The sequence below is a fragment of the Pelobates fuscus genome, chromosome 6 (genome assembly GCF_036172605.1).
Source record: "Pelobates fuscus isolate aPelFus1 chromosome 6, aPelFus1.pri, whole genome shotgun sequence".
Classification (NCBI taxonomy): Eukaryota; Metazoa; Chordata; class Amphibia; order Anura; family Pelobatidae; genus Pelobates; species Pelobates fuscus.
Genome location: NC_086322.1, coordinates 249,299,171 through 249,326,762, shown reverse-complemented (window position 1 = coordinate 249,326,762; position 27,592 = coordinate 249,299,171). Strand labels below are relative to the sequence as shown.

The 27,592-nt window shown below is 38.4% G+C and overlaps 1 protein-coding gene across 1 annotated transcript in view; it reads right to left on the bottom strand.

Annotated features, from left to right (window-relative positions):
* Positions 1-693: 693 nt before the first annotated feature.
* Positions 694-27,592, bottom strand: part of LOC134614771 (membrane primary amine oxidase-like) — a 38,033-nt gene continuing 11,134 nt past the window's right edge. Inside the window, exons 2-4 of the mRNA XM_063458915.1 lie at positions 17,018-17,303; positions 13,524-13,653; positions 694-1,518 (exon numbers count right to left, since the gene is read on the bottom strand). Coding sequence (XP_063314985.1) covers positions 1,231-1,518; positions 13,524-13,653; positions 17,018-17,303 — 704 coding nt within the window. The 3' untranslated portion in view covers positions 694-1,230. The remainder of the gene's footprint in view (positions 1,519-13,523; positions 13,654-17,017; positions 17,304-27,592) is intronic.

Below are 27,592 nucleotides of genomic sequence, written 5' to 3'. Positions count from 1 at the left end.
ACTAACTGCTAGATACAGCATAAAGGTGTTTGCTAGTTGCACACTTGCATCAATGCCCCAGGCATATTGTCTAGAAGAAACCTGCTTGAAAGGATACGCCTTCTGTTCGTCACTTCACTTGATCTGTAAATAAAATCACCTTTTAGTGGCTTCCCTTAACTATCAATCAGCCCACATGATTGGACAGACCTTTTTGTCCATCATGGCTGCTTATCTGCCCCACCCAAAAAAAAAAAAGGCTTGTTCTTTTTGCTGGTTTTTCTAGTGTCAGGAACAGCACTCTGAATCACGAATGAAAATGGGAATGTGGTGGCACGGAAATCAGATATTTTTCTCATGATCTGGTTGGTCAGAATATGGCCAAAATGCAGCTTGGTCCAAAATGAATCCCCAAGTCCTAATACTTTTTATTACATCTTTAAAGAATGCAATCAAGATAGATACTATTATTATTGGATTATTAAATAATATACTTTCCATATTCTTTGACTTGAAATTTTGTTAAATTTTTTATTTATTTATATTTACTTGGTATCATATGCAATGTTTTACACTTTTCAACATTCACTATTATTAAATCATGTCTTGATAGAAGAGTGTTTTTAAATAGAACTGTGTGTTTCAATTAGCTTTCTTTACAAATAAGATTGTATTTTAAATCAGTTAATTATGACAAAACAAATGAGCCTGGAGTCTGTATTTCTTCTGTTTCCACAGTTTTAATGATACAACAATAAATGATGTGTTAATATAATTTCCCAGGTCCAGCTGTGCTACAAAAACAGCAATGTTTATTTAAAACATGAGTGTGACAGGAGGAGCATTATGCCAGAATATTTAGTTGCAGAGTATAAAAATGTTTTCATAGAGTTCACAGTATGATATTTATTGCATAAGCCAATGTTAAAACAGTTTGTTTTGTATCACAGCCCCAGGGCACTTATTCTTTAACTTCTTAAGGATCACATGTTTACGCTTTGAAGTCATCTTATTCTGGTCCATAAAGATCTTATGCAACATAAAATGTCATACTTATTTAGTTTTCTAAGCTCAATTGAGCATATTTTAAAAAGACTAAATTCATAGTTCATGTTTTTATCAAACAGATCCCAAAGACTCAGAGATGGCATATGTGCATGTTTAAATGGGAACTTTTTTATTTGCTTGTTGCTTGTTTTTCCCATTACAGTCAGAACAGATGGACTTATAGTTTGACAAACAACATCCCAACTATATTTCAGCAAATGTGTTATCAAACCCACTGTAGGAAAAAGAAGACAATTCAGGAGAACAAGATGCTATGTCAGATAAACAGGCTAGTGGATTAACACTACATGAGTTGTATTTATCATGTGGTTGGAAGTAGACAGAATCTGTTGAGTGGACTGATGGGTCCTCATTGAAGAAGTTGTATGGACGAAGGTAGAAGCCCACTCCATTGCCTGCTGTCACAGTATTGGGTATGTCCTCGGCATGAGGAATATGTAAGAATCCGGTTGTAATCCATGCCACCAAATCCTATAAAAATAAAAACATTTAGAGCTTTTTATAGTGTATCTGTCTTGTTGTAATCTAAATTCGTTTTTTTTGCCTTGCTGAACCATGGAGACTGTGATCTGATTGCAAATAGACACATTCCTATGTTTTCATTTTTCTTTGACGGTGAGATTTAAGTACAGTGCTCTTACAATTCACCACTTCACAAAACTTAATATCTATCTATTATATTTTATCGTTATAACTAGATATCTATAGATAAGACTAATTTCTTAATTTCTCCATGTTTCAACTTTTTACTTTAGAACTGTTGACTGGTCTTATTTACTAATGAACATGTAGGAAGAAATACAATCATGTCTATCTTCATATTGTGTATTATATTATTTTTATTATTATTATTAGCATTTATATAGTGCCAACATATTTTACAGCATTTTTCCACATTTAATTCCACATATAATTGCAGTCACTTGTCTATTTATGAACTTATTATTGAGTATTATCTGTATAGCACACACAATTTCCTCATCCGTGCTGTAATATTGATAGCATTGTCAGTTACGGACATGTGATGTACATTTAAAGTAACATTAGCATCCTGAAGCTGAAATGATGGAGAATACATCTACCATTGGCGGATCCAGGGGGGGGGCAACGGGGCAATTGCCCCCCCCGAGATTCCCCCCGGCCGGCTAGTGCAGGGATGGCATTGCCCAAGTGCCAGCCCTGCAATGTGCCTGCGGACCGGGAAGAGAGATCAGTGATCTCCCTCCCCGGTCCGCAAGCACTGTGCTGGCAGCCGGCAGGAGAGTGAGAGAGGACCCGGCGGGAGCTCAGCCTGCAGCTCCTCCGGGTCCTCCTCTCACTAGCATGGAGCGTTGCCGCGGTTACCACGGCAACGCTCCAAATCTCGCGAGAGTGAACTCTAGCCCTGGAGCGCGGGCTAGAGTTCACTCTCCCCACCTGACCACCAGGGAATCCCACTGGGACCACCAGGGACGGAGAAATGTCCCCCCTCCTCCTCCTCAATAAAGGTAAGAAGGGAGGGGGGACATAAATATATTAATTTTATTAAATACATTTTTTTTTTTTATTAAAAAAACCTCCCTTCCCTCCTCCCCCCGTACACACACTGCCCCACAAACACACACTGTCCCCATACACACACTGACCCCATAAACACACTGTCCCCATACACACACTGACCCCATAAACACACTGACCCCATAAACACTGTCCCCATACACACACTGACCCCATACACACACTGACCCCATACACACACTGTCCCCATACACACACTGTCCCCATACACACTGACCCCATACACACACTGCCACACAAACACTGTCCCCATACACACACTGTCCCCAAACACACACTGTCCCCATACACACACTGTCCCCATACACACACTGCCCCCATACACACACTGCCCCCATACACACACTGCCCCCATACACACACTGCCCCCATACACACACTGCCCCCATACACACACTGCCCCATACACAAACTGCCCCCATACACACACTGCACACCCATATACACACTGCACACCCATATACACACTGCACACCCATATACACACTGCACACCCATATACACACTGCACACCCATACACACACTGCACACCCATACACACACTCCACACACACACACACACACACACACACACACAGACACATACAGTGCCGTACACACACTGCTGCCCCCCCATACACGCATTGCCCCACACACACGACCCCCCCCATACACACACTGCCCCACACATACATACAGTGCCTCCCCATACATACAGTGCTCCCCATACACACACTGCCCCACAGACATACAGTGCCCCCCATACACACACTGCCACCCTCACACACACACTGCCCCACACATACACTGCCCCCTAACACACACACTGCAACCCTGAAATACACTGCCGCCCTTACGCACTCACACACACTTTACCGCTCACACACACACTGCACCTTTCACACACACCACTTCTCCTATGCCCTATATCCCAGCAGACCCCAGGTAAGTTGTCAAACTGTTCTTAAACGGTATGACTACTTACTCTGGGGTGGGATCCTGGCACTACTGGCACCATAACTACTACACTGAGCTGTAGTGGTTATTGTGCCATGATTATTTATTTAAATAATCTACAAGTGCCCCTCCCGAGATCAGGCTCTGGATCCGCCACTGACATCTACAGGAATTTAAATTCACAATATAGATAATGATAATGAAGATCACAATGATGGAGAATAAATCTACAAACTAGAAATGCACAATGCTGGACATTATGTGGTTACCATTAGACTACAGCCTATTCAAACATGATGCATATTGTGTGAATTTTGTGGGTTTGCATTAGTGACAAATCAACCATTAGGCTGATTAGTAGACAGACAGAAAATGTGATTAATCTGAATAGTTTCATCAGCAAATAAACATCAATTTGACTGAACTAAATTGCATCAATATTTTCGTTCAGTTCGGTCATAGCAAATGAGATTTGGACAGACTCTTTTATATTTAACCACTCACTATTTGCTGGTTTCTTTGCCCAATCGCCTTATGGGTTAAATGAACAAATACATCTTTAAGATCCAAAGTTAACTTTATACACAAGTGTGTTAGATTGAAACGAACAATCTGCTTTTTGAATCAAGACAAACTCTCTCTGAATTTATATTGAGGATTTTACTTTTAGAGGGATTCATCTTAAAATTGGAGAAAGTACTGAAGTGAGAACGTTTTCTGCACAAACTTTTAAATGATATCAGAGAAGTAGTTAATAGCAACAGAATATTGGCAGCAGAAGCAACACATTTATATTCTTCTGACTTAGATTTAATTCCTTGGATATTAGTGTATTAAGAAAAGGCTCCATTGTTAAAATAAAAAACACAGGAAATAAACGTCAGCCCTGGTGAATACTATTGGTCATCTCTGTTCCACCTGACAAAATTCTGTCAATTTTAACTTTGGCCATTGAAATGCAGTATAATGCCCCAATTAGGGATGGACTCTATTTGGTCATTTATTGTATATTTATATATATTTTCTTAATTATTATTATTTATTTGATATATATTTATTATTCAAAATGTTGGTTCTTGCACATACATGCACAAAGACAAGTTTACTATACACATCTCACTACAGAACGCTCACACTGACATACACAAGAAGCTCACTACACAAGCTCACAGCTCACTGCAGACAGCTGTCTGACATGCACACAATGTCACTACACACAAGATCACTGGCACGCTTACAAGCTCACTCACATGCATATAAGTTCACTACTGAAAAATCACAAAACACAGCACACTGCAGTAATCTCACTACACACAAGTTCACCCACAAACATTCAAGCTCAGTATAGAAAAATCACTACATACCGCTCACTACGCACACCAAGCTTACTAACCTTTACAAGCTCACTACAAACACACAAACTCACACAGCTCACTAAAGATAGCACACTGACACACACACAAGCTCACTACACACAGCTCACTACAGAAAACCCACTGACAGATACACAAGCTCATTGACACATACACAAGCTCATTACACACAAGCTCTCTGACATACACACACACACACAAGATCACAAGATCACACTGCTCACAACAGACAGCTCACTGATATGCACACAATGTCACTACACACAAGCTTCCTGACACACACACACACACTCACTAAACACAATCTCACTGACACACACATAGAAATATATAGAAACATATATGTCCTCTTGTTGTGGTAGTTTTTCGTCTTAAGGACCAAACTTCTGGATAAAAGGGAATCATGACATGTCACACATATCATGTGTCCTTAAGGGGTTAAGGGGTTAAATATAGTCTCCCTCTTTGGATGGATTTTCAACTTAAATTCCCTCCTACATTTTGGATTAAATAGTGACTTTGAATTATACAATTTTTTATAAAAAATACATTTCTATAAGGGTTTTTTAATAAAACAATAGGATACAAAATAAGATAACCCAACTTACGGTAACTAAGCTGCTTTTTATATCAGTATATTTACATTATGCTCTTTTGATATAGGGATGAATAGACATTTTTAGTCTGTTTTAGAACTTTTGTTGGCTTTTTCCTATTGAGGGTGTGTCATTTTAAGAATATATGAGCTTCGTTTTTTATATATTTATTATTCCTATATTTTTTGTGATATATCATATTTTTTAATATATCATCTGTTCTTAAATATTTTAATTTATATGCACATTTGCACACATTTATTTATAGGAACATATGTTTAGAGAATGCAAGAATATATATATATATTCTATTTATCATGCCCTCAATATTTACTTACCATTTGAATGATCAATTTTAACAGTTTTTTTCTGTTTTATAATCTATTTCATATTGTATATGCTCCCATGTATACTACAAGACCTCTGGGTACCGACCATGGACCCATTGAATGAGAACAAATGCCAGGATTTTGACTTAACAAAAGATATTAACGAGATATGGAATGACCACACTCAAGATGGCCGATTTGGACGATGCACACAAGGAACTCGTTCAAGGAAGTGAAACAATCGGAAAAGACGTCACTTCCGCCGGCATCATTGGAATCAGCTGAGCGAGTAATGAAGACACCAGCTACACCGGCTATTGGTGTAGAACAGAAGGCGGGAACCGATGAGGATGATACCGGTGATTTAAAAGTTAAAACAAACCAGGAAGGAACTACTCTGATTGAAAGAGCCCAGTATTGGGCGAAGTGCGTCTTAGAGAACCAGAACTATTTGTGGACAAGTATTTATATTCATTTTGTTTGTTTTTAAGCAATAGTGTTTAATATATGTTTAAATTTGGATACTTAAGTCCCACTGGTTATTCCTTCCATCAGCTTGGGAAAATAAGGTTTGCCCCCCTTTAGTGAGCTACAAGCTTTTACACCTAGTGCCAGGTTTCTCTGTTGCTCTAAACAGGTGAGCAGTATATATATTATCTTTTTTTACTGGATTGCACTTTATACTACACCAAGAATTTCCTTTTCTACCTGTGTTTTCTCCTGAGTATATTTACAAAGAAAAGAAGAGGGAGGGTGTCACCTTAATACACCAAGGCGTTTGTGATCTGAGCCAGTCCATTTTTTGGCTCCACACTTGTGAGTTTGACCATTATATGTTTCTTCAACTCCCCTTATTTTATACTATCTACACTATATTTATTTTTCTTAAGTTATAGCTCAGCTATAGATTTAATCTCAGTGTATATATAGTGGTAAGTATACTCCTTTTTTAAACTTTTTAGCACTCCACCATAAGGTTTAGGTAGAGGGTTTTTACCTCCCAGCACCTTTCTTTATCTTCCATTCTAAGATTTTATTATATTTAGGAGGGAATGGGGGAAACCAGATAGTGGTTTTCACACTATAGGGTTAGTGTTTCTTTAACATTATATTAGCTACTCAAAAGGCTGCCAGTAAGAATATAATTAAACACCTCCGCTTTATCTAAAATGAGGTTATAACTCGGAATGGAATAGTGTATGATAATTTGTAGTGAAGGGCCCGGACTCTTTTCAGAAGATATTTAAGTAATTGCCTGTTTGATTTAATCTACTGTAATAAATCTCTCCATCTCCTCCCTGTATGAGTATGGAACTCGAGTAAGAATATTTCATAATAGAGTCTTATCTTTTCCAAAACAGAACTGTACTCTTCCTGACTACCCTTGGCATGAATATTATAAAGTTCTGTATAATAATTTTAAAAAATGATGCAATCTCATTAGAGTTATGTCTATAATTTCCCTGTTTAACCTTTATCCTTGGAATAAATGTTCTAGCATACTGTTTACTACATTTTTGTGTAAGAAATTTGCCAGGCTTGAGTAAAAGCATTCTTTTTTTATTTAACTGGAAAATTGTCCATTTCTTATTTACAAGACTTGTTTTATATGAATTTTTCACGTAAGAGGATTAAATTGATCTGTCCCATTTGTCATCTGCAAATCTCTCATGGTTGGGTTGAGTGAGTGCCATTTTGATGGATGTCTTATCAAGGATTCTTTATTTCAGACATTGCCCATTCATATTCCTAGACCTTTTTTTTACAACCTTGTGATGTCTCATTAACCATTTCCTATGAAAGGGGAAACCCACCAGAATAGCTTATCAGTACTTAACAAGATCTAGAGATTGGGCAGGTATTCAATTGGATTTTTTTCTATTATTATTGTGCCTCCCATTTGTCTCAAATTCCATTGGATTCCTTAAGAAAAACATATTGAAAATAGGGAAAGATTGAAAGAAAAAACTAAGTTTAAACTAAAAGGGCGAAAGTCCCCAATATATCACCCGACAATGGGTCTACTAGCTGAGTGTGGGAGAAGATCATGAACAAGGGTTTGGTGTGAGCCCATTGAGTCCTTTGTATCCAATAACAGATAATAATAAATGTTCACCTGAAATAGATTACAAATATGAATCTAGGGTGATATGATCTGCTGCCCCAGTGTTCCAATGTAGATTATGGGAGAGTGACCCATAATCTTACATCATCTACAGCAATGGAAAAATGTTTTATATTAAGTACAGCTTGTTCAGAAGCAGCTAAACAGGAACAATTGTATAATATGAGAGCTAAATGGTACAAGGCCCCAGCAGATCTTTATAAAATGGACCAATTATATGTGATAAATGTGATAAATGTTGGAGATGCGGGGGTGAGGGAAGAGATCTTATCCATATGTTTAAGAGGTGCCCGAAAATTAATAAGTTTTGAAGGAAGTTAGAAGAAAGTATGAAGACGTTTATTGACATAGATTTTTCTATTGTCCCCCGAGTAAGTCATTTATTTCACACTGATATTGTATAAAACTTTAAAAAGTTATTACTAATTCACCTTATTAACACTGCAAAATAACTTATTTTTTCTAAATGGAAACATTTAGACAGCCCCTCTTTTCACGAATGTTCATGTAAATAAATTTAGAGATTTGGAATACCTCATTCATTATGCCAGGGGAAGAATCAAGCACTATAATAGAAGATGGGTAGATTGAGACTAGTCTATAAATGAGTGAACAAATGAAGAACAAGGAGCACTGCCTGTAGTGTATATATGGATATATATCGTTATATAAAATAAGAAATGAAAATAAAAAATATATTTATTGGTGAACAAGATACAAGGTGATTACTTCATACATCTACTCCTAAGCCTTATATAAAATAAGAAATGAAAATAAAAAATATATTTATTGGTGAACAAGATACAAGGTGATTACTTCATACATCTACTCCTAAGCCTTCTGTATAGATGCATACAGGGGCCTACAGAGATACTATGCAGAAATAAAAGGTTTAAAAAGGACAGTTGACAGCACCTAGATCACAGCTGTTCTCAGATTTTACACTATCTCCGCCGTTACAGTTAAAAGTACTCTTGGCAGTTAGTCCTGCTGCACAATTTGTAACTGTAAACAGGGTATGGGAGACTAGAAACGTCTGAGTTTGGCTCAGATCTTACACTGTCTCCACCGTTATAGTAAGTGGTACACTTGGCAGTCTGTCCTTCTGCACAACATCTGTAACCACAAACTAGGTGCAAGAGACTTAAGTCGTCTGAGTGGGGTCTCTATCATTGAGGCAATAGTATCTTGATATAGTTTTCAAAGAAAAAAGGTATCAACTGTAATCGAAATTACCCCGGGAGACCCGTGCTGTCTGAATGCTGTCTTAGAGTTAAAAACTGCAAGCTGTAGTAATAGTGCGTTCGATTCCTGCAATAGACTCTACTTCAGGTGCTAGATAGTTAATTACCCCAAATATAATGTAGAGAAAAGACAGAGAAAAAGAAGATATATCTCTGTGCCTTCAAGGGCACCTATCAGATAGGAGAGCTAACTGCAGGAAAAGGAGAGGTACAGAAGGAGAGAGGTATTTAAATAAATCACGGTAGATGAATAGTAAATACTGACTGTGCCTTCAAGGGCACCTTCCTTTCAAGTCACTAGCTAGCTTGCGTTAGAATAACTAGAATCTCCACACATTAAAGTATATGTGTAGAATGATAGTGTATAGCCACAATAGGTGTCAGTGGCTATAACCTAGGTGTCCCTCCCGATACACCTAAATGAATATCGTCGAAGATCGTAATAATATAAAGTATTGATTGCTGGTGCAGAGGGTATAATTCTTAGGAGAGACCAGAAAAAACCCCGACGCGCGTTTCGCCGGTAAGGCGGCTTTTCAAGGGGGACGAGATCGTGTACCAGTGGGCTATTAAATAGGGCGCCCAAACCTATTAATTGACATCACGAGAACGTCGACATCATCAATCAGGTCTGACGGGAGACGGTGGCCTGGAAGGGTCAAATCCCTCCGTCCAAATTGTGTTTACGTTGTATTTCACAGAGAGTGAAAAATATACTGTATCTGATTAACAGATACATAATGATGAAGAGCAGGTGGCATGAGCACAATAAGTGACATACCTAAAAAACCTATTGCATATATAATGCTCGATCGGTAGATTTAGCTCCCTTGCATGATAGGGTAATTTTAAATCACCTGCAGGATTCTATATATTTCGTAAAGGATGGGACGTAAGGGACTTAAAACTAATCCTCATTTTTTATTATTCACAAGTTGTGATGATAGCCAGATATACGGCTGTTGTATCGGTAATTTGGCTAGACCCCACCTATATGTAGTGGTAGATAGTATCCCGTTTGGGCACATCATATAGGATCCATGTATGCATGTACCTATACTGGGGGGTCATTTGTACTGTGAGAAGGGGCTTGATTCATACCTTCATTTAATACAGTATTTACAAGTGACGATGTCTCCAAACCGATGCCTTTTTGCATCGGTAAGTAGCTAGTTGCCATCTATGAGTGGTAATAGAGAGTATCTCGTTTGAACACATAATATATCAACTACTTGTATCATATACGATCCGTGTGTGCACATGAGTGGGTTGGAAGATCATTCATCATAGAAAATCCAATAGTGATGATACAGTCAACAGCCCGTTAAGACGTTTTCCATCTTCTCAAGGGGTCGGGAAGATGTCAGGTGTTGTTGTACTGATCAATACCATATTTACATGTGGAGAGTACCATGTGCATATTACCAGTATTTAAAGCTCACATATAGGAGAATTAGTGGCATACAAGCCGTATATTAATGCATAATTCGACGTTCTCGGTTGATAGTCATTTCTGCAAAAGTCTTGCAATTATAGGAAATTGTGATGTTCACAGGATCATGAAGATAATTGGTAAGATACTAAATTTATATTTAGATATAGCTGGATAATCAATTAGTAATGATCTAAAGAGGTGCCAGTCATAATGGCTGAGAGAGTTATATGAATTGTGATATAGCTCTGAAGGTATGGAAATTAGAGAATGATTAATGTATGAAAGGTGTATAGTTGAACTCCTCGTTAAGTCCCTGAGGGGCGAGGGTTCTAAAGGAGTATATCCATTTAGATTCTTTCTGGAGTAATTGTTGGTTAAAATTCCCTTTCCTAGGGTTAGAGATCAGTTTTTCAATGGCCTGGAATTTCAGATTGTCAGGATTCCCCTGGTGAAAATTTATGACATGCCTTGCCACAGGGGTAGGTGTGATGGTGTTCTTTACAGAATTGATATGCTGGAGGATCCTTCGACGGAAAGGTTGAATGGTTTTGCCAATGTACTGGATATTGCATGTGCATGTGATCAGATATACCAGACGAGTGGTACTGCAGTTGACTAGTGCATTGGTCTTAACAATAATTTTAGATTGCGTGGACATAGTTGACTTAGAGGGGGTAATGAATGGGCAGGCTTTGCAGTGGCCGCACCTATACGTACCCTTAGTATTGGTGAGCCAGTTGGGTTCAGTTGGAATGGGAGCCAGGAAGCTGTGAACTAAGTAGTCTTTCAGATTTTTTGATCTCCGGGCTGTGATCGCTGGGTAGCTTGGTAATGCTTTCTTTAACACAGGGTTATGTGTAAGGATCGGCCAGTGGTTAGACAGAGTTTGTGTCATCTTTCCCCAGCCGCCATCAAAGGTGGCGATGCATCTCGGGGTTAAAGAGTTGGTTTTTAAGCGTGTGGTCTTCAAACTTTCCACTCTATTTGTACCACTTGCCCGTTGGTATGCCTTTTTTAAAACCCTGTTTGGATACCCCAAAGCCTTGAAGCGGAGTTTTAGTGATTGGCATTCTTGGTAGTATGCTGAGTCCTCAGAGCAATTTCTCCTTGCCCTCAAATATTGTCCGTATGGGATTGAAGCTTTTAACCTATACGGATGGTGGCTCTCCCAATGTAGGAGGCTGTTGGTTGATGTTAGCTTCCTAAAAAGCTCAGTTTGAATAGTACCGTCCTCCATCAGAAGGATCTTTAGGTCGAGGAAGACCAGTTCTTTTTCATCTATGACATGTGTGAGTGATAGGTTGATAGTATTGTCATTTAGAATTTTGACAAAGTCTTCAAATGTCTTAATTGAACCCGTCCATAATATAAACACATCGTCGATATATCTGTACCACTTGAGAATGTATTTGTGGTACAGATTATATCGTGGGTCATTCCATATTTTGTCCTCCCACCACCCTAAAAAAAGGTTCGCGTAGGTGGGGGCACAAGTAGTACCCATCGCAGTCCCGGTCTCTTGCAAATAATATTTGCCATTGAATAATATGTAATTATGCGTCAGGATAAATTCTAGTAATGACATGACAAAGGAGATCTGTGCTTCGTCGTATGCTGCTGATTCAAGATATGAATGATGTAGAATAATTTTTCTGTATATAATTTAGACAACCGAGCCAGGGCCCCTTTTTTTTTTAATTATTATTGAAATGTATGGCTTTGTATAATTCTATCAGCACTGATATGTCCCCGGGGGCCTCCTTGGGTGGTGGGGGCTAACGGCGGCGAGTTGGTGAGTGTTTTTTATGTTCATCATGTGGTTACCCTTGTCTGTTTTTTTTTTGTTTGTTTGTTTTTAAAGGAGGTGAAACTACAAGTATAGGAGATGCTCATGTCCCCAATGCAAAGCTCTAAATAAAGATTTCTCACCCTAATAATAGTGCTGGTGGGCAATAAACTATGGTCCTGTTAAGAAAAAAAAATTAAACATACCATCCTTTTTTAAGAAACCTCCCTTATATTGACCCCCGTAGGGTTTTTTCATTCTTAGTTCAGGAGATATCTCTCCTGAAATAAATAAACTAATTTAACCTGCTGTGGGGAGTCATTTCTCATTTTAAATGATCAAATTACAAGGAGGGAGTCGGTTGTTCCTTCCTTACAGTTAGACATATGACGAATGAATGAAGTGCATGAACATATTGCAATTCGTACAAACAAACTCATCACTGGAAATTAGGATGATTAGACTTAGGGAGAGGTGGAAAAGTATATATACTTTCTAACTTTTTGGTAATAGTTGTAAACCTTTCTTGGTCCCTCAGAGCTTTCTTTCTGGCTGCAAAATCCTGAGAAGCATGCATGTTTAACCGTTAGCACCACCTCTCTGTTTTTTTCCAGTACACACAGGGACAACTCTGCAGGTGGTAGGCTAAGCAGGTACCTCAGCCCCAACAAGCCAGTCTTTGGACAGAGTTGGCAAGGAAATGCTTGGAAACAACAAACAGGTGCAGGGTCCAACTCTCACAACCCACAAAGCACCAGCACAGCTTTAAATGTCTAATATGCAGTGATGAGTGCATGTATGTTGATGCGTTTGTTTGTTTGTCAGTTAGCTTGTGTATGTGTGTGATAGTAAGCTTAGGTGTGTGTGTGTGTGTGTTAGTGAACTTGTGTGTGTGCAATTGAGCTTTTTTAATCTGGTAATATGCATATGGATGGGAGGAATAGACTTGACTGGACAGTGTACATCCTACATACACCTAATAAGACATTAAATTTGCATGTGTCTGCATGTTCTCCCAACATAACCGCCAAGGTGCCTGCATAGTATACCCTGCAATAACAATGCAAATTCCATAGTGGATAACATACACATACCTTATCTTTGATGGTTTCTTCATCAATGAAATTGGAGAATTTCACTGTGGGAGTCCAGGGATCATTTTGATTGTAAATGCTGCTGCTCTGATGCTCTTCATCTTTGCGATTAGTAATAGCCAATTTATACCTAAAATAATCATAGAATTCCAAACGTTTTTAAAAACATCTTATAAACAGAGTGATGATGAGATAATTTACTTATTTGTGATTGCCATTCATATTTAAAATATTAAATTATTTATTATGATGCCTCCAGCAGGGCTGTGCTTACATCATGAGTAGGAACAGAGTTCAAAAGGGCCCGCTACTTCCAAACTCATAAAAAAAAAAAAAAAAAATGTTAATAAAATTATATATTTTCTTTTGTTTTTTACACAAATATAGAGTGAGTATGCATTTGTATATATATATGTGTGTGTGTGTATCATGTGCACATATGTAGCAGTGTGTATAAAGTGTGTTTGTTACAGTGTAGGTAGCATCATGCGCAGTAGTTTGTGTAGCAGTATATGCAACAGAGTGTGTAGGAGTGTGTGTGTATACAGTGTTTGAAGCAATATGAGTGTGTAGTGTGGGTAGCTGTTCTATCTGGGTACAATGTGGACATCTAAGCTGTTTGTGTGCAGTGTGGGTGAGCGGAGTTGTGTGTGTGTGTGTTGTACTTGTCATTTTAGACTGTCAGAGTCCAGTCCTCTTGCCTTCCTGGCAAGTCCTCTCCTCTCTCCTTCCTGCAGATCTCTGTGTTCCGTCTGAGGTGGCTGGGTCATGCACAGATCAGGCTACTCAGACTAAATACAGAGATCCCAGAGTGTTGTAGCCAGTAGAGGGTGGGATTTTAACAGGCTGAGTAGGCATCCTTTTTATGTTATTATCAACAGGATTTGGAGCTGAGTTAAGGCACCTCTATGCTAATATTCCCCATTTACTGGGAGCATTGGTGGATGAATATGAAAAAGTCTCAAGATTGTGGAAAACAAGAACAAAGGCTTGTCTTTGTCATGCATTCTATACTTTGATAGGTCAAGGGTGGTATTTAAACGCAGGTCAGGCTGTTTAGGACTAGGGAGTTTAGATGATGTGTGATGGCCTATTAATAACAGACCTGTATCCTGATAACAGAATTTAAGGAATGCAGTTTGCAGCTCTCAACTGAGTTTTCATTGAAGCAGGCAGTATAGGTGGGTTCACCTTCCCAGTCATAGAGTGGATAAGCACGGCAGGTCAGAATAATCAAGGTATTCAAGGCATCTAAGTGAGAAACCTCCTCAGATGTAGTGTCAATAATTATACAGACCTGGGTCACTGCCTGCAATTTCTTCTCCAACAATGGTAGTAGTAGTTCGCTGAACATACCTCTCAACTTTCCAAATGGACAAAGAGGGACACGTTACGTTTAGGGATGTGGCTGGGGTGTGGTCAGGTGGGGATATTCTGAGAGATTTTAGGTGACCTATTAATAGCAATTTATGCAACTAAAATGTAATTTAGAACAGCAAAAATGCATGTATCACTGTGAGTGTTATTACTGTGAAGCTCTGTTATGCACTCGTATACGTTAACAATATGGAGCTCCTAGAACAGAAAGACAGCTCAAAATAGGAACTGTAAATAGATACAGTTGCAAGGAATAGGAGGTTATGTAGCAGATGGAGGGAGGTATATTTTATCTGTTGGTAAATATTAATATAGACTGCCAAGAAGGGTAGCCTAAGCTTCACTGATTTAGGAAACGTTTGTACTTTGTAACCTAGATTGTCAAATAGCTCAAATTATAGACTGTTGAGACCTTTAGGATTATATGCTTGGTTTATAACACAGTCAGTCACCTGTTTGTTTGTTTTTTTCAATGAATCACGTTTGCTTTTTAATCATCTAAAAAAAAAGTTGTTTTTTTTGTATATATATATTCTTTATTTATAAATAGTTTTAATTTTCACTATAGTCTCTATCCTTCTGTTATACAATAGTAGAGGGGGATAAGTAATTGTGTTTATCCATTGTTAGGGTCTTTGTACATGTGCCAAAAAAGGGGCCCTATGCAGTAATTAAAGGGAAACTATAGTAACAGGAAAGCAAAGTTGTTTTACTGGCACTACCATAGCTACCCTATGTCTTTCTTAAAAAACTGCAATAATTACCTTTGCAGGGTTCAGGGACCTGGGACTATGCACCCAGACCACTTCAATGAACTGAAGTGGCCTGGGTGCCTATAGTGTCCCTTTAAGAAGTAATATTTCATTGCCACTTTTACAAAAATGGAGGAGGTGCCATATTTTTAAAGAGCCTCAAATGAAAGCTCTTACAGTAGCTTGGAATTAGTTTAAAACATACACAAAAGATCAAGTAAAAGATGGCGCTACAATATTGTTCTAAATAAATTTAAAAAGATGTAATAAAGTATTCTGCAAAAAAGCAGCACCTTAATTGCAATAGCCCATAAAGAAATCATAACAGGTCATAAAAAGTTGTATAAATCAAATTCTGCATTTAGACCTTTGGGTTCTCAAGTGCCTAATCTATGCACCCATTTCATTCTTCTTTGCCAATTTTTAGGACAACGTTTTATTTACACTACATTTCGCACTATGTTCTTTTTCTGTTTTTTTATCTTTGAGTATTAGCTCGGATGGTACAAAGTTGCCTGCAATTCTAACAACACACTGTTGTAAGTGTTTTATACATATCTTTTCACGTAAAGCACTTTGGCAAAGGAGTGCACATCACTAAATTTATGCACAGTGACACTTTTGTTATATTTATATGCACTTTAATTATACAGTTTTGCACCTTTTTATAAAATTCGTTAAGTCTTAAAGACACAGCACACCTTATTCATTGTTTTATAGCTTGCAATTAGTAGTAGCAGTTTCTTAGCACAATGTATAGATTAAATGTTCTGCTTTTTAATTTAAAGCTAACTTGCGAATACAATGACATGAACACTTTAAAAGAAGTTCAAAAACTGTAAAAAAAAAAAAGTTATGCAGGTAAGCAAAAATCATATGAGATGCTTACTAACTCCATGCCACTACATCTTTAAATAACACTCAAGATAAACAGCAACAACAAAAACATTAATGATAGTAAAGTGTGCACCCTCATATCCAGTAATTATATCAGACAAGTTAGTTTGATTAATTTGTTGTTTTGTTATTTTACTAATAATAGAAAGCAATCACGACCAGGAAATGATCCTCTGCAGGAAATAAGATTTTATTTTACTGTTTTTGCTGTTTTTAGTGTTTATTTTATTTATTTTTTACTAAAAATAGCATTAAATCATGACCAGGAAATGATCCTCTGTAAGAAATAAGATTTTATGTTGCTTTTCTAGATTTAGCAAAACAGTTTAGTACAATACCCTACTAATAAAAGGATATACTTTAAGGGGGGACATCTGGCCATTTTAGGATATTGACATTAAAAATATATATAATGGATCTTCTGCAATACTCTACATTACTTATATTGATACAGTATCATATACTTACTTTGCCCAGTTCATTGAATTGTGAGAAGAACTCTTCTCTGGTAGATAGTCCCCAGCAAAGCTCACCATCTGCAATCTATAGGAACGTTCATGGCCCCATTTATTTTTTTTGTGGCTGGCAAATTGGACATATCTTGGCATACTGGAATGTAACTCAAATGCTGTCTGGTTCTCATTTTCCAAAACGTTCCTGGTCAGTTTTGTCCGTTGTATTTGCCATTCTGAATTCCATGGAACATTTAAAGGTTCAAATTCCATGTCATGGACCACTATTGAGTTGTTGGTTCCTTAAAACAAAAATGGATATATTAAAATGAGGTAATAAATATAAATCATTTTTTAAAAAGTACCTGAATCAAAAATGAACTCAAGAGAAAACAAAATCAATTTCTAATATTTTATAAGCACACTATGGTTTTAACTATTTTTGTTGCGGTATAAATTCTTCTTTCTTTATTCAAATGGATGCAGGAGTGCACAAATGTATTCTTTCATCATTTACAATTATAATGCCCTATGTAGCGCTAAATGTATACAAACCGCACATTGATGGGGTATGTACAAATGGATTTTCTTAGTTTTGATCTTTCAGATCCCAAATTTGGTATCCCTATGGAATTGACATATTTAAGGATAGCAAAGAGCGAGTTATCTACTAAACAGCTCCATAATTTGAAATCATTAATACAACAAACCCTTCCTGACCCAACATTCTCCCACAGGCACCCACCTAAAAGGGAACAGGCTCACAGGCACCAGGACAGAATTTTTAGTCCCCATAGTGACTTAGCACCTGTGATTTGCCAAGCCCTGACCATGACTATTCAAAACAAGGAAACTAAGACTTTTTTTGTTTTAAATAAAGACTGCCTTTTAGAAGAGTTGTGCCTGGATATTTCCTTTTTTCCATTTGATATCTTCAGGGATTGGCCCTCCCTTTCTGGAGCACCATGAAGGAAGTATTCCCCCCTTTTTTAATGTGTGCATTTTACTATTGGTTTTTTGCAAACTATTCTTTATATTTATGCAGCTTTACACCTCCTTTCCAAGTGCTTGCGGGTAAAAGGATGACTTCAATGTATAGTGACTCTAAGATGTTATGTGATTTGATTTATACAATGTATTTCTTTGTATCTTGATTGTATTATCAAATTACTCATTGATGCCTGTATTATTACTAATCAGTGTAAAGCTCTATTTAATATTATTGACACACAAAGAGAGTTACTGAAGCATTCTGTTCATATTCCTGGTGGGGCTATTCAAAGCAGAACTTAATGCACTCATATTGTGGCTGGTTAGGATATTTCCCTAATGAACTCAAAGACAGAATACCTGGGAACCATCTGGTGACCAGCAGGACAGGACCTCAAAATTATTTATTTTATTACTAGACTTATTTTATTTTGTTGGTTTAAAAATCCATTATTGTAATATGAGACTCTTCTTGACCCCCCATAGCCGTCACATAATTAACTCTGCCACCGCCGAGAGTTGTTCTGTTTTTTTTAAATACATATTTCTTTATTTAATTTATAAACACAGTCACAAACACAAAGTATCTTTTTATCAAAAAGATAAAAATAAATAAAAAAAATAGACACAATTAAATACATATAGTTTGCACAGTCTACTTAGATAAACAACACATTTAAACTCTTTTAAATACTCTCACTTTATACATCAGCAAGACCTCAATATGGAATTATAACTTACATTAAAAAAAGTGTTTGACCGTGTGGACTAGGGGTTTCTGTTTCAGCCTCTAAGTAGTTTTGGAGTGGATGGGATTATGTATAGTTCTATTAAATCTTTCATTCATGCCCTTCTGCGAGGACGATAGGTCAGGATGTACAAGCAGACTGGTTCCCAGCAGGTAATGGTACAAGACAGTTGTGTCCCCTGCCGCCCTTGTTATATATACTAACAATTGAATCACTAGCTATTGTAATAAGTGATAATGTTCAGGATTGGACAGAATTAATACAAAATAAGTCTATATGCAGACGACATTCTGATAACTATATCAGATCCATTAGGGTTATTGAGGGCTCTGCTAGGTTCACTTTATGCTCATATGTTAGTCTCCAATGATAAATTAAACATGGAAAAAACTATGATTATGTACAAAAAATATTAATAAAGAGAGTTTAGAAGCCTGTCAAAGGGAATTTAATTGTAAATGGGTAAAGGATGAATTTAATTATTTAGGTCTGTCTAAGAAACCTGCTTAATGTGAATAAATCAATGTTTTGCCACAGCAAACCTTACAACCTAGAAGCTGGGGACATCCTACATATGAATCTGCCTTCCTTTGAAGTGTTTTTGCCGCGTGGCAAGCAGCCTGAACCCAAAGTGGTGTTGTGGCCTACCTATGGGTGCGGATGTAGGAGAGGCGGCCGATCTCCCTGCTGATCACTCTACTGGAAAAAGTGAACACAATAAAGGTGGGGTTATCTGGGCATCAGCACTCAAGCTTTATCTACCTGTCACTGGCTCAACCCCATTACATGATACAGCCAAGATACTGAGCAGCATACAAAATGGCGATGGCTGTGTGCTCCTCTGATCCATGTTGTTGGGAGTTGAAAGTGCTGGGCAAACTGAATAAGGCTTTCCAATTGTTTTGGAAGATTCTGGCTGCCCGCATGCAAGTTGCTGCGCCTCCTACACTGGCTACCTATGCACCTCAGGTCCCAAAGCCCAAAATTAGGTGGAAGGTATGGGCCGCAGCTATTCGTCCGGTTCGAAAGAGGCGTCGGTGTTCAGCAAGGAAAGTGAGAGTCAAATGTCACCTACCCTCAAGGCAACACTTGCAGATGTCCGGTGCTGACTTCCAGAGTGGACGTCTGAGGCTGCTGCGTGGAGCACCTGGATCTCACAACCAAAAGTTATATAAGGCATTGACTGAGCTAGTGAGCCAGAATTAACTCACAACTCTCACTGCCCATAGCCTCTCATCTGCAGGGCCGGTGCAAGGATTTTTGGCTACACAGGCGAAGATGAATTTTGCCGCCCCCCCCCCCCACATGGGGCAGTAGAGTGGGGGCAGAGGCTATAGAGGGGCTGTTAAGGGGCAGGGGTAGTATGGTGGGGCAGGGGCTGTTAAGGGGCAGGGGTAGTATGGTGGGGCAGGGGCAGTATAGTGGGGCAGGGGCATAGAGGGGCTGTAGAGGGGGCGGGGGCAGGGGCAGTATGGTGGGGCAGGGGCATAGAGGGGCTGGGGCAGGTGCAGTATGGTGGGGCAGGGGCATAGAGGGGCTGTAGAGGGGGCGGGGGCAGGGGCAGTATGGTGGGGCAGGGGCATAGAGGGGCTGGGGCAGGGGCAGTATGGTGGGGCAGGGGCTATAGAGGGACATAGAGGGGTGGGGGCTATAGAGGGGCTGTAAAGGGGGCAGTATGGTGGGGCAGGGGCTAAAGAGGGGCTGTAAAGGGGGCAGGGGTAGTATGGTGGGGAAGTTTGGAGGGGCAGGGGCTGTAGAGGGGGCAGGGGCAGTATGGTGGGGGCAGGGGGTATAGAGGTGGCAGGGGTAGTATGGTGGGGGCAGGGGCTATAGAGGTGGCAGGGGGAGTATGGTGGGGGCAGGGGCTATAGAGGTGGCAGGGGGAGTATGGTGGGGGCAGGGGCAGTATGGTGGGGGCAGGGGCAGGGGCACTATAGTGGGGGCAGGGGGACTATAGTGGGGGCAGGGGCTGTAAAGGGGGCAGTATGGTGGGGCAGGGGCTATAGAGGGAAATAGAAGTGCTGTAGAGGGGCAAATGGGGCAGTAGAGGGGGCAGGGGCACTATGGTGGGGCAGGGGCTATAGAGGGGGCAGGGGTAGTATGGTGGGGCAGTTTGGAGGGGGCAGGGGCCATAGAGGTGGCAGGGGTAGTATGGTGGGGGCAGGGGCTATAGAGGTGACAGGGGAGTATAGTGGGGGCAGGGGCCGTATAGTGGGGGCAGGGGTCGTATAGTGGGGGCAGGGGGAGTATAGTGGGGGGCAGGGGGAGTATAGTGGGGGGCAGGGGGAGTATGGTGGGGGTAGGGGCCGTATGGTGGGGGCAGGGGCCGTATAGTGGGGGCAGGGATAGTATAGTGGGGGCAGGGGGAGTATAGTGGGGGCAGGGGCTGTAGAAAGGGGCTGAAAAAAAAACTTTTGATTTAAAAAAAAATAAAAATAAAAATGCTTCTTCCCCACCCCCTTCCCCTCCCAGAAGCTTAACTTGGGACAGGGAGGGAGAACCTTTCAACTGGTGGTGGGCTGGGAGGCTGGAGCTGCAGTCAGGACCGCTGGGGAGTCTGGGAGCAGTAGAAGTCCCGCCCCCTTCTGACATCATCAGAGGAGGACGGCTGACTTCACTGCCAGGCTCCTGCTGTGTGCTGGCTGCAGGGAGAGAGGTGAGTTTACAAATCCGAGTCTCCAGCCAGAGGCAGGAGATTCGGATTTTTGCGCCCCCCTCCTCTGGCGCCCTAAGGCGGCCGCCTGTGCCGCCTTATGGACGCGCCGGCCCTGCTCATCTGCGGGCATCGGCTGAGCGGCCAGATTTTCTGCACAAGCCGGCACTGTGCTACTTACCTCATGATGTTTCGTTTCCTCATTTCTTGCTTCCCAACCCAGTGGGAAGCTCATCCTCCTGTCAGTATATGCATCTTGAAGTTTTCTCCTACAATCTTCTGCTGACTTGTACTCTTTCCTAAACTTGTCTCTCATATATTATAAAATGTGCTGTATACTGACATTTCTCAACAACTTTCTTCCTATGCAATGTTTATACTCTTGTGGAATGTCATTGTCTAACTATTTTGTTATGTTATGCGCTATCAAAAATAAAGAATACAACAACAAAAAATTATTTATGTCTTAGTTATACCTCTGATCCAAATTTAATGATGGAAAGAAATTTCATGAAAGTTTTAAGAGAGACAAATAATTTATTTAACCCCTTAAGGACACATGACGTGTGACATGTCATGATTCCCTTTTATTCCAGAAGTTTGGTCCTTAAGGGGTTAAACAATAAAAAAACCTTACCTCTGTCATGGCTAGGCAGGATTAATATATATTCAAATCATATATCCAACCAAAATGGACCTACATTTTTAATCAAATTCTACGTGCCAGATAGCTGATACATTTAGTACAGTCTTATTCATCCAAATTCATTTGGGCAGGGAAAAAAAAAAATCGAGACTGAATAATAAAATCCTTGCGTTGAATCTAAAAAAAGGTGGACGAGGGCTACTAACTATAAGACAGATATATGAGGCCAACTCACTAGATCATATATCATAATCAAAATAATCTTCAAGAGGCATGGTACAAAATATAATGTGAAATAAGTAAAAAGAAAAATGTATTGCTGATAATATGGAGCAATATTTCACGGGGGTTGTCTGTTATAAAAAGTACACTGAATATTGTTTTAAACAACCTATTAACATCGTGGCATGAATTAAAATCCAAATTAGGATTAAAAACTAACAGTTTGAAATAGAAACAATAAGATATAACATTAAAAATCTGGACAGAGGCAGGTATTGATAAAATGGAAAAAGTACTACAAGGGTCAAATATAAAATCATGTGCTACACTAGTTGAAGAATTTAAATAAAAAAAAAAAAAAACTTCACTTATCTGCGTGTTAAAAATTATCTTGATGATTCATGATGTAAGGAACAAGATAACCTAATGCTGAAAATTGAATACTTATTTAAAGGGCAAAATATAAATAAGGCATTATCTATCTGTTATAATATAATAACACAAGCACGAAAAGGTACCAGAGTCCCAGCAATTAAAGCATAGAAAGATTATTTAGATGCAGATATTTCCTTTAAAATGTGGTATCATGCCTTGAATATCACTAATCGATATATTCTTGTATAAATCTACAGGAAAATCTATTTAAAGTAATGAACTGCTGGTACCTCGTACCTACAAAATTAAAAGCAATATACCCACAAATGAATGATCAATATTGGAGATTTAATAGGTATAGAGTATAGGGTCCTCAAACTCTGGCCCCCCAGATATTGCTGAACTACAACTCCCATGATTCTCTGGCTATCTATGTAATTCAAAGAATCATGGGAGTTGTAGTTCAGCAACATCTGGGGGGAATGCCCAGACATTAGAGAATTTTGAAACATTTCATTTAAGTTTCTGATAGGAGAGATACAGGTGAATATTATACCAGAATTGGCATTGTTACATATAATGGATAAAAATTTAACCGAGAAACATCTGGTCTTAAAGGACCACAATAGGCACCCAGACCACTTCAGCTTAATGAAGTGGTCTGGGTGCCAGGTCCAGCTAGGTTTAACCCTTTTTGCAGTAAACATAGCAGTTTCAGAGAAACAGCTATGTTTACCTATGGGTTAATCCAGACTCTAGTGGCTGTCTCATTGACAGTCGCTAGAGGCGCTTCTGCGCTTCTCACTGTGATTTTCACAGTGAGAAGACGCCAGCGTCCATAGGAGAGCATTGATAATGCTTTCCTATGAGACTGGCTTAATGCGCGTGCGGCTCTTGCCGCGCATGCGCATTTGGCCGATGATAGAAGAAAAGGGAGGAGAGTCCCAGCGCCGAGGGAGCCCGGAGATGGGGAAAAAAGGTAAGGGATTAACCCCTTCCTCCCCCTTCAGCACCACGGGACACCCTCAGGGCACTATAGTGCCAGGAAAATGAGTATGTTTTCCTGGCACTATAGTGGTCCTTTAATAATACATGTCCTGTCGGCCACACAGAGATTAATAGCCAGTAAATGGACACAGACGATAAAGCCTAATATACAAGAACTTATACATCAATTACAATTTCAGATGAAGATGGAAAAAGGCTATAATTGGCTAAGCGCAAAGGCAAGTAAGAATACCGCAATATTTAAATATTGGCTAGACCGGATAGATAGGAATGAAATAGGAGTGGTTTGTGACTTAACCTTGGATGGAAATAGGTAGGGACAAAGTGAAGGCCCTCATGCCATCTTAATAAGCCCTGAGCAAGTTGTATGTTAGGTGTTGTCAAATGTATTTAATAAAATGTGAAGTATATATTATACATTGTATTTTGATACTTTTCTAATAAAAAAAAAATAACTTCCATAAAAAAAAAATATAAACAACAAACAGTATAGCTTATGGGAGCACATAAGCGGGCGCGCTTTATCATCTTATAGTAGAAAAGAGAAATTATTTTAATTATCTTGTTATCCAGTTATATCTTTTTTTTATTTTTATTTTTTATTTAGCCGATATTGATGAAGAAGAGAAGAATCTGAGATATAACAGAGATACAGTTGAGTAGTAGGTATACATGACTAGGTATGCTCCTGAATAAACTGCCTCTGTTATAATAGTAGAAAACAAGCTATGCAATCATGTCTATCTAAACTTAGGATAAAACAGAACTTTGAGATTCATTATATAGCCTAGATGTGTAGTGATGCGATGGAGAGAGAAAAAACTAAGAAACATTTAAACATGCGTTACTTTTATGAGTAAAAGAATGGGCCTTATGCGCATGGGTATAGGAAACTGGTCACTGTTTGCTTGCCATGTTTAGAATGCCACTATGGCTCAGAACCAATATAAGGGTGGTTACATTTCTGTCTTCCCAAGTCATGTGAGGCCATTTTGATGTGGATAGATAAGATTCTGGTGAAACCGTTATTGATGTTAGAGTCTAATTAAAAAGTTGTCCTGCATTTTTATAAAGCTCACCATACATGTTTGTAATTGGCATTAAAATAATGAAAGCGCCAACATGAAGACTTGTACGTTATATATTTTTACTAATCAACTTTGAGTAAAATTCCATCTGTTTAAAACTTTATAATAATTTTCTATGATGTTTAAGCAATTAACCCCTTAAGGACCAAACTTCTGGAATAAAAGGGAATCATGACATGTCACACATGTCATGTGTCCTTAAGGGGTTAAATGAGGTTGTAACATTTTTAAAGGATTTACATATATCATGTTCTGTTGTTGTGGTATTTTAGCCCTAGCCCGTCTGGCTTTAGAGACTAATCCCTTATCGAAATCTGATTAATTGTTCTAGTGAACAGGAATTTTCTTGCTGGAAATGTTTTTCAGGGAAATGTTTACCTTAATATTTGTAAAAAATATATTTGTTGTTAAGAGATTCATTATTCCCTTTCCAATCCAATGTGTAATATTCAAATCCTCCATGTTTGACAGTTTTTATGAGTTAGCAACTCATTACCTTATTTTTTTTTTTTTTTTTTTGCTGTGCATAATAGTGTTCATACAAGCTTGAGGTACCCCAATAGCAAACCTCAGGCATTACTTCGTGCATTACATGTAAGGGACGTGAAAGGCATGCACAATTACATAATATAAGCAAGCATAGTTAGACATGTCAGTGGATTAATATCAGAAAGCATGGAGGTATGCAGGCAATGCAAACTGACATCATGCTGCAATACGATAATATAATCAGGCCTAAAGTAAACTAAGACATCCTGTCAGGATAGTGGTATGCATCTAGTGCAAGCATGTCAAACTCAAAGTCTAGCACGGGCCACATTAACCCCTTCAGGACGGAGTAAATAGTGCACGTTCTGATCAAAACAAAACGTAAACAAAAACTGGAATTTGCGCTATATGTCTGTTCACCCGTAGTTCCCCTCTTTCAAATTATATGCACCCACACTTATTATATATCATTTTGTTCAGGAGAAACAGGGCTTTAATCTATCATTAACTATTCATATATGGAACATCATTTATTATGAATAAAAGTAAAAAAAATGTGAGAAAATAAGATTTTTTTTAAAATTTGCATTTCCGTCTGACATTTTAACTGTGAATGTCATAATACTGTGCACATATTTGTAATCAGCGATGTCTCACGAGTACAACAGTACCCCCCATTAACAGGTTTTATGTTGTTTTGGAAAGTTACAGGGTCAAATATAGAACATTACATTTTCAAATTGAAATTTGCCAGATTGGTAATGTTACCTTTGAGACGGTGTGGTAGCCCAGGAATGAGAATTACCCCCATAATGGCATACCATTTGAAAAAGTAGACAAGCCAAGGTATTGAAAGTGGGGTATGTTTAGTCTTTTTTAGTAGCCACTTAGTCACAAACACTGGCCAAAGTTAGCGTTCATATTTGTTTTTGTGTGAAAAAAGCAAAAAACGAATATTTGGCCAGTGTTTGTGACTAAGTGGCTACTAAGAAAGACTGGACATACCCCACTTGCAATACCTCGGGTTGTCTACTTTTGCAAATGGTATGCCATCATGGGGGTAATTCTCATTCCTGGGCTACCATACGCTCTCAAAGGCAACATAACCAATCTGGCAAATTTCAATGTGAAAAAAATGAAATGCAAGCCTTATATGTGACTCTCTAACTTTCCAAAACACCATAAAACCTGTGCATGGGGGGTACTGTTATTCTCTGGAGACTTCACTAAACACAAATATTAGTGTTTTAAAACAGTAAAACATATTACAACAATAATATAGACCATAAAAGTGCCGTTCGCTTGTAAAAAATGCAAAAAACGTCACTTTTACTTAAAATATCATCGTTGTAATACAATTTACCAGTTTGAAACACGAATATTTGAGTTCAGTGAAGTCTCCCGAGTAAAACAGTACCCCCTATGAACAGGTTTTATGGTGTCTTGGAGAGTTACAGGGTCAAATATAGTGCTTGCGAATTAAATTCGCTGCACTTTCTCCCTGTGTTGCCAGGCATGTCAATCAAATTTTAATTAATCAAATCACATAATTACGTTAAAAGATTATTTAAATATACATGTAGAATTTTAATATATATGCATTTATAGGTATTGAAATTCTACGTGTATACTAATGTAATCTTTTATGTAATTATATGTATTTATCTATATATATATATATATATATTTGCGGTTATTTGTATTTTATATATATATAGATATATATAGAATGTCATTCTAAGTGTATTTTGTTACCGATATATATATATTAATAACAAAATACAGTTAGAATGAAATTACATATGCATATATAATTTATATTAAATTTTGTTTCAATATTTTATTTATTTATTTTATTATTTTATTTATTTATTATTTTAATTATACGTATTTATATATAATATATATATGTACATCTATTATATATATAATATATATACATATTATATATATGTAACGTCATTCTAAGTGTATTTTAATATTAATATATATATTTATATTAATATTAAAATACACTTTGCATGACGTTACATATATATAATATGTATATATATTATATATATTATATATATACATATTATATATATGTAAAAATATATTTAATTTATTTTTACACTTGTATTTTATTTATTTTTTATACTTCCCACCAGCAGGGGGACTGTCTGATATTTCAAACAGTCCCCCTGCTGGCAGATCCACAGCCAGCTAAAGGGGGCCATGTGATCGCTCTTTGAGAGCGATCACATGGCCCCCGGGGGCCTGATTTGCCGTGGGAGGGCTGCCTGGGCTGTGAGGCAGTCCTCCCAAAGCGGATCGCGGCGGAGGTAAGTACATCTTACCTCCTGGGGCTGCAAGCCGTTACGGCGTGCTA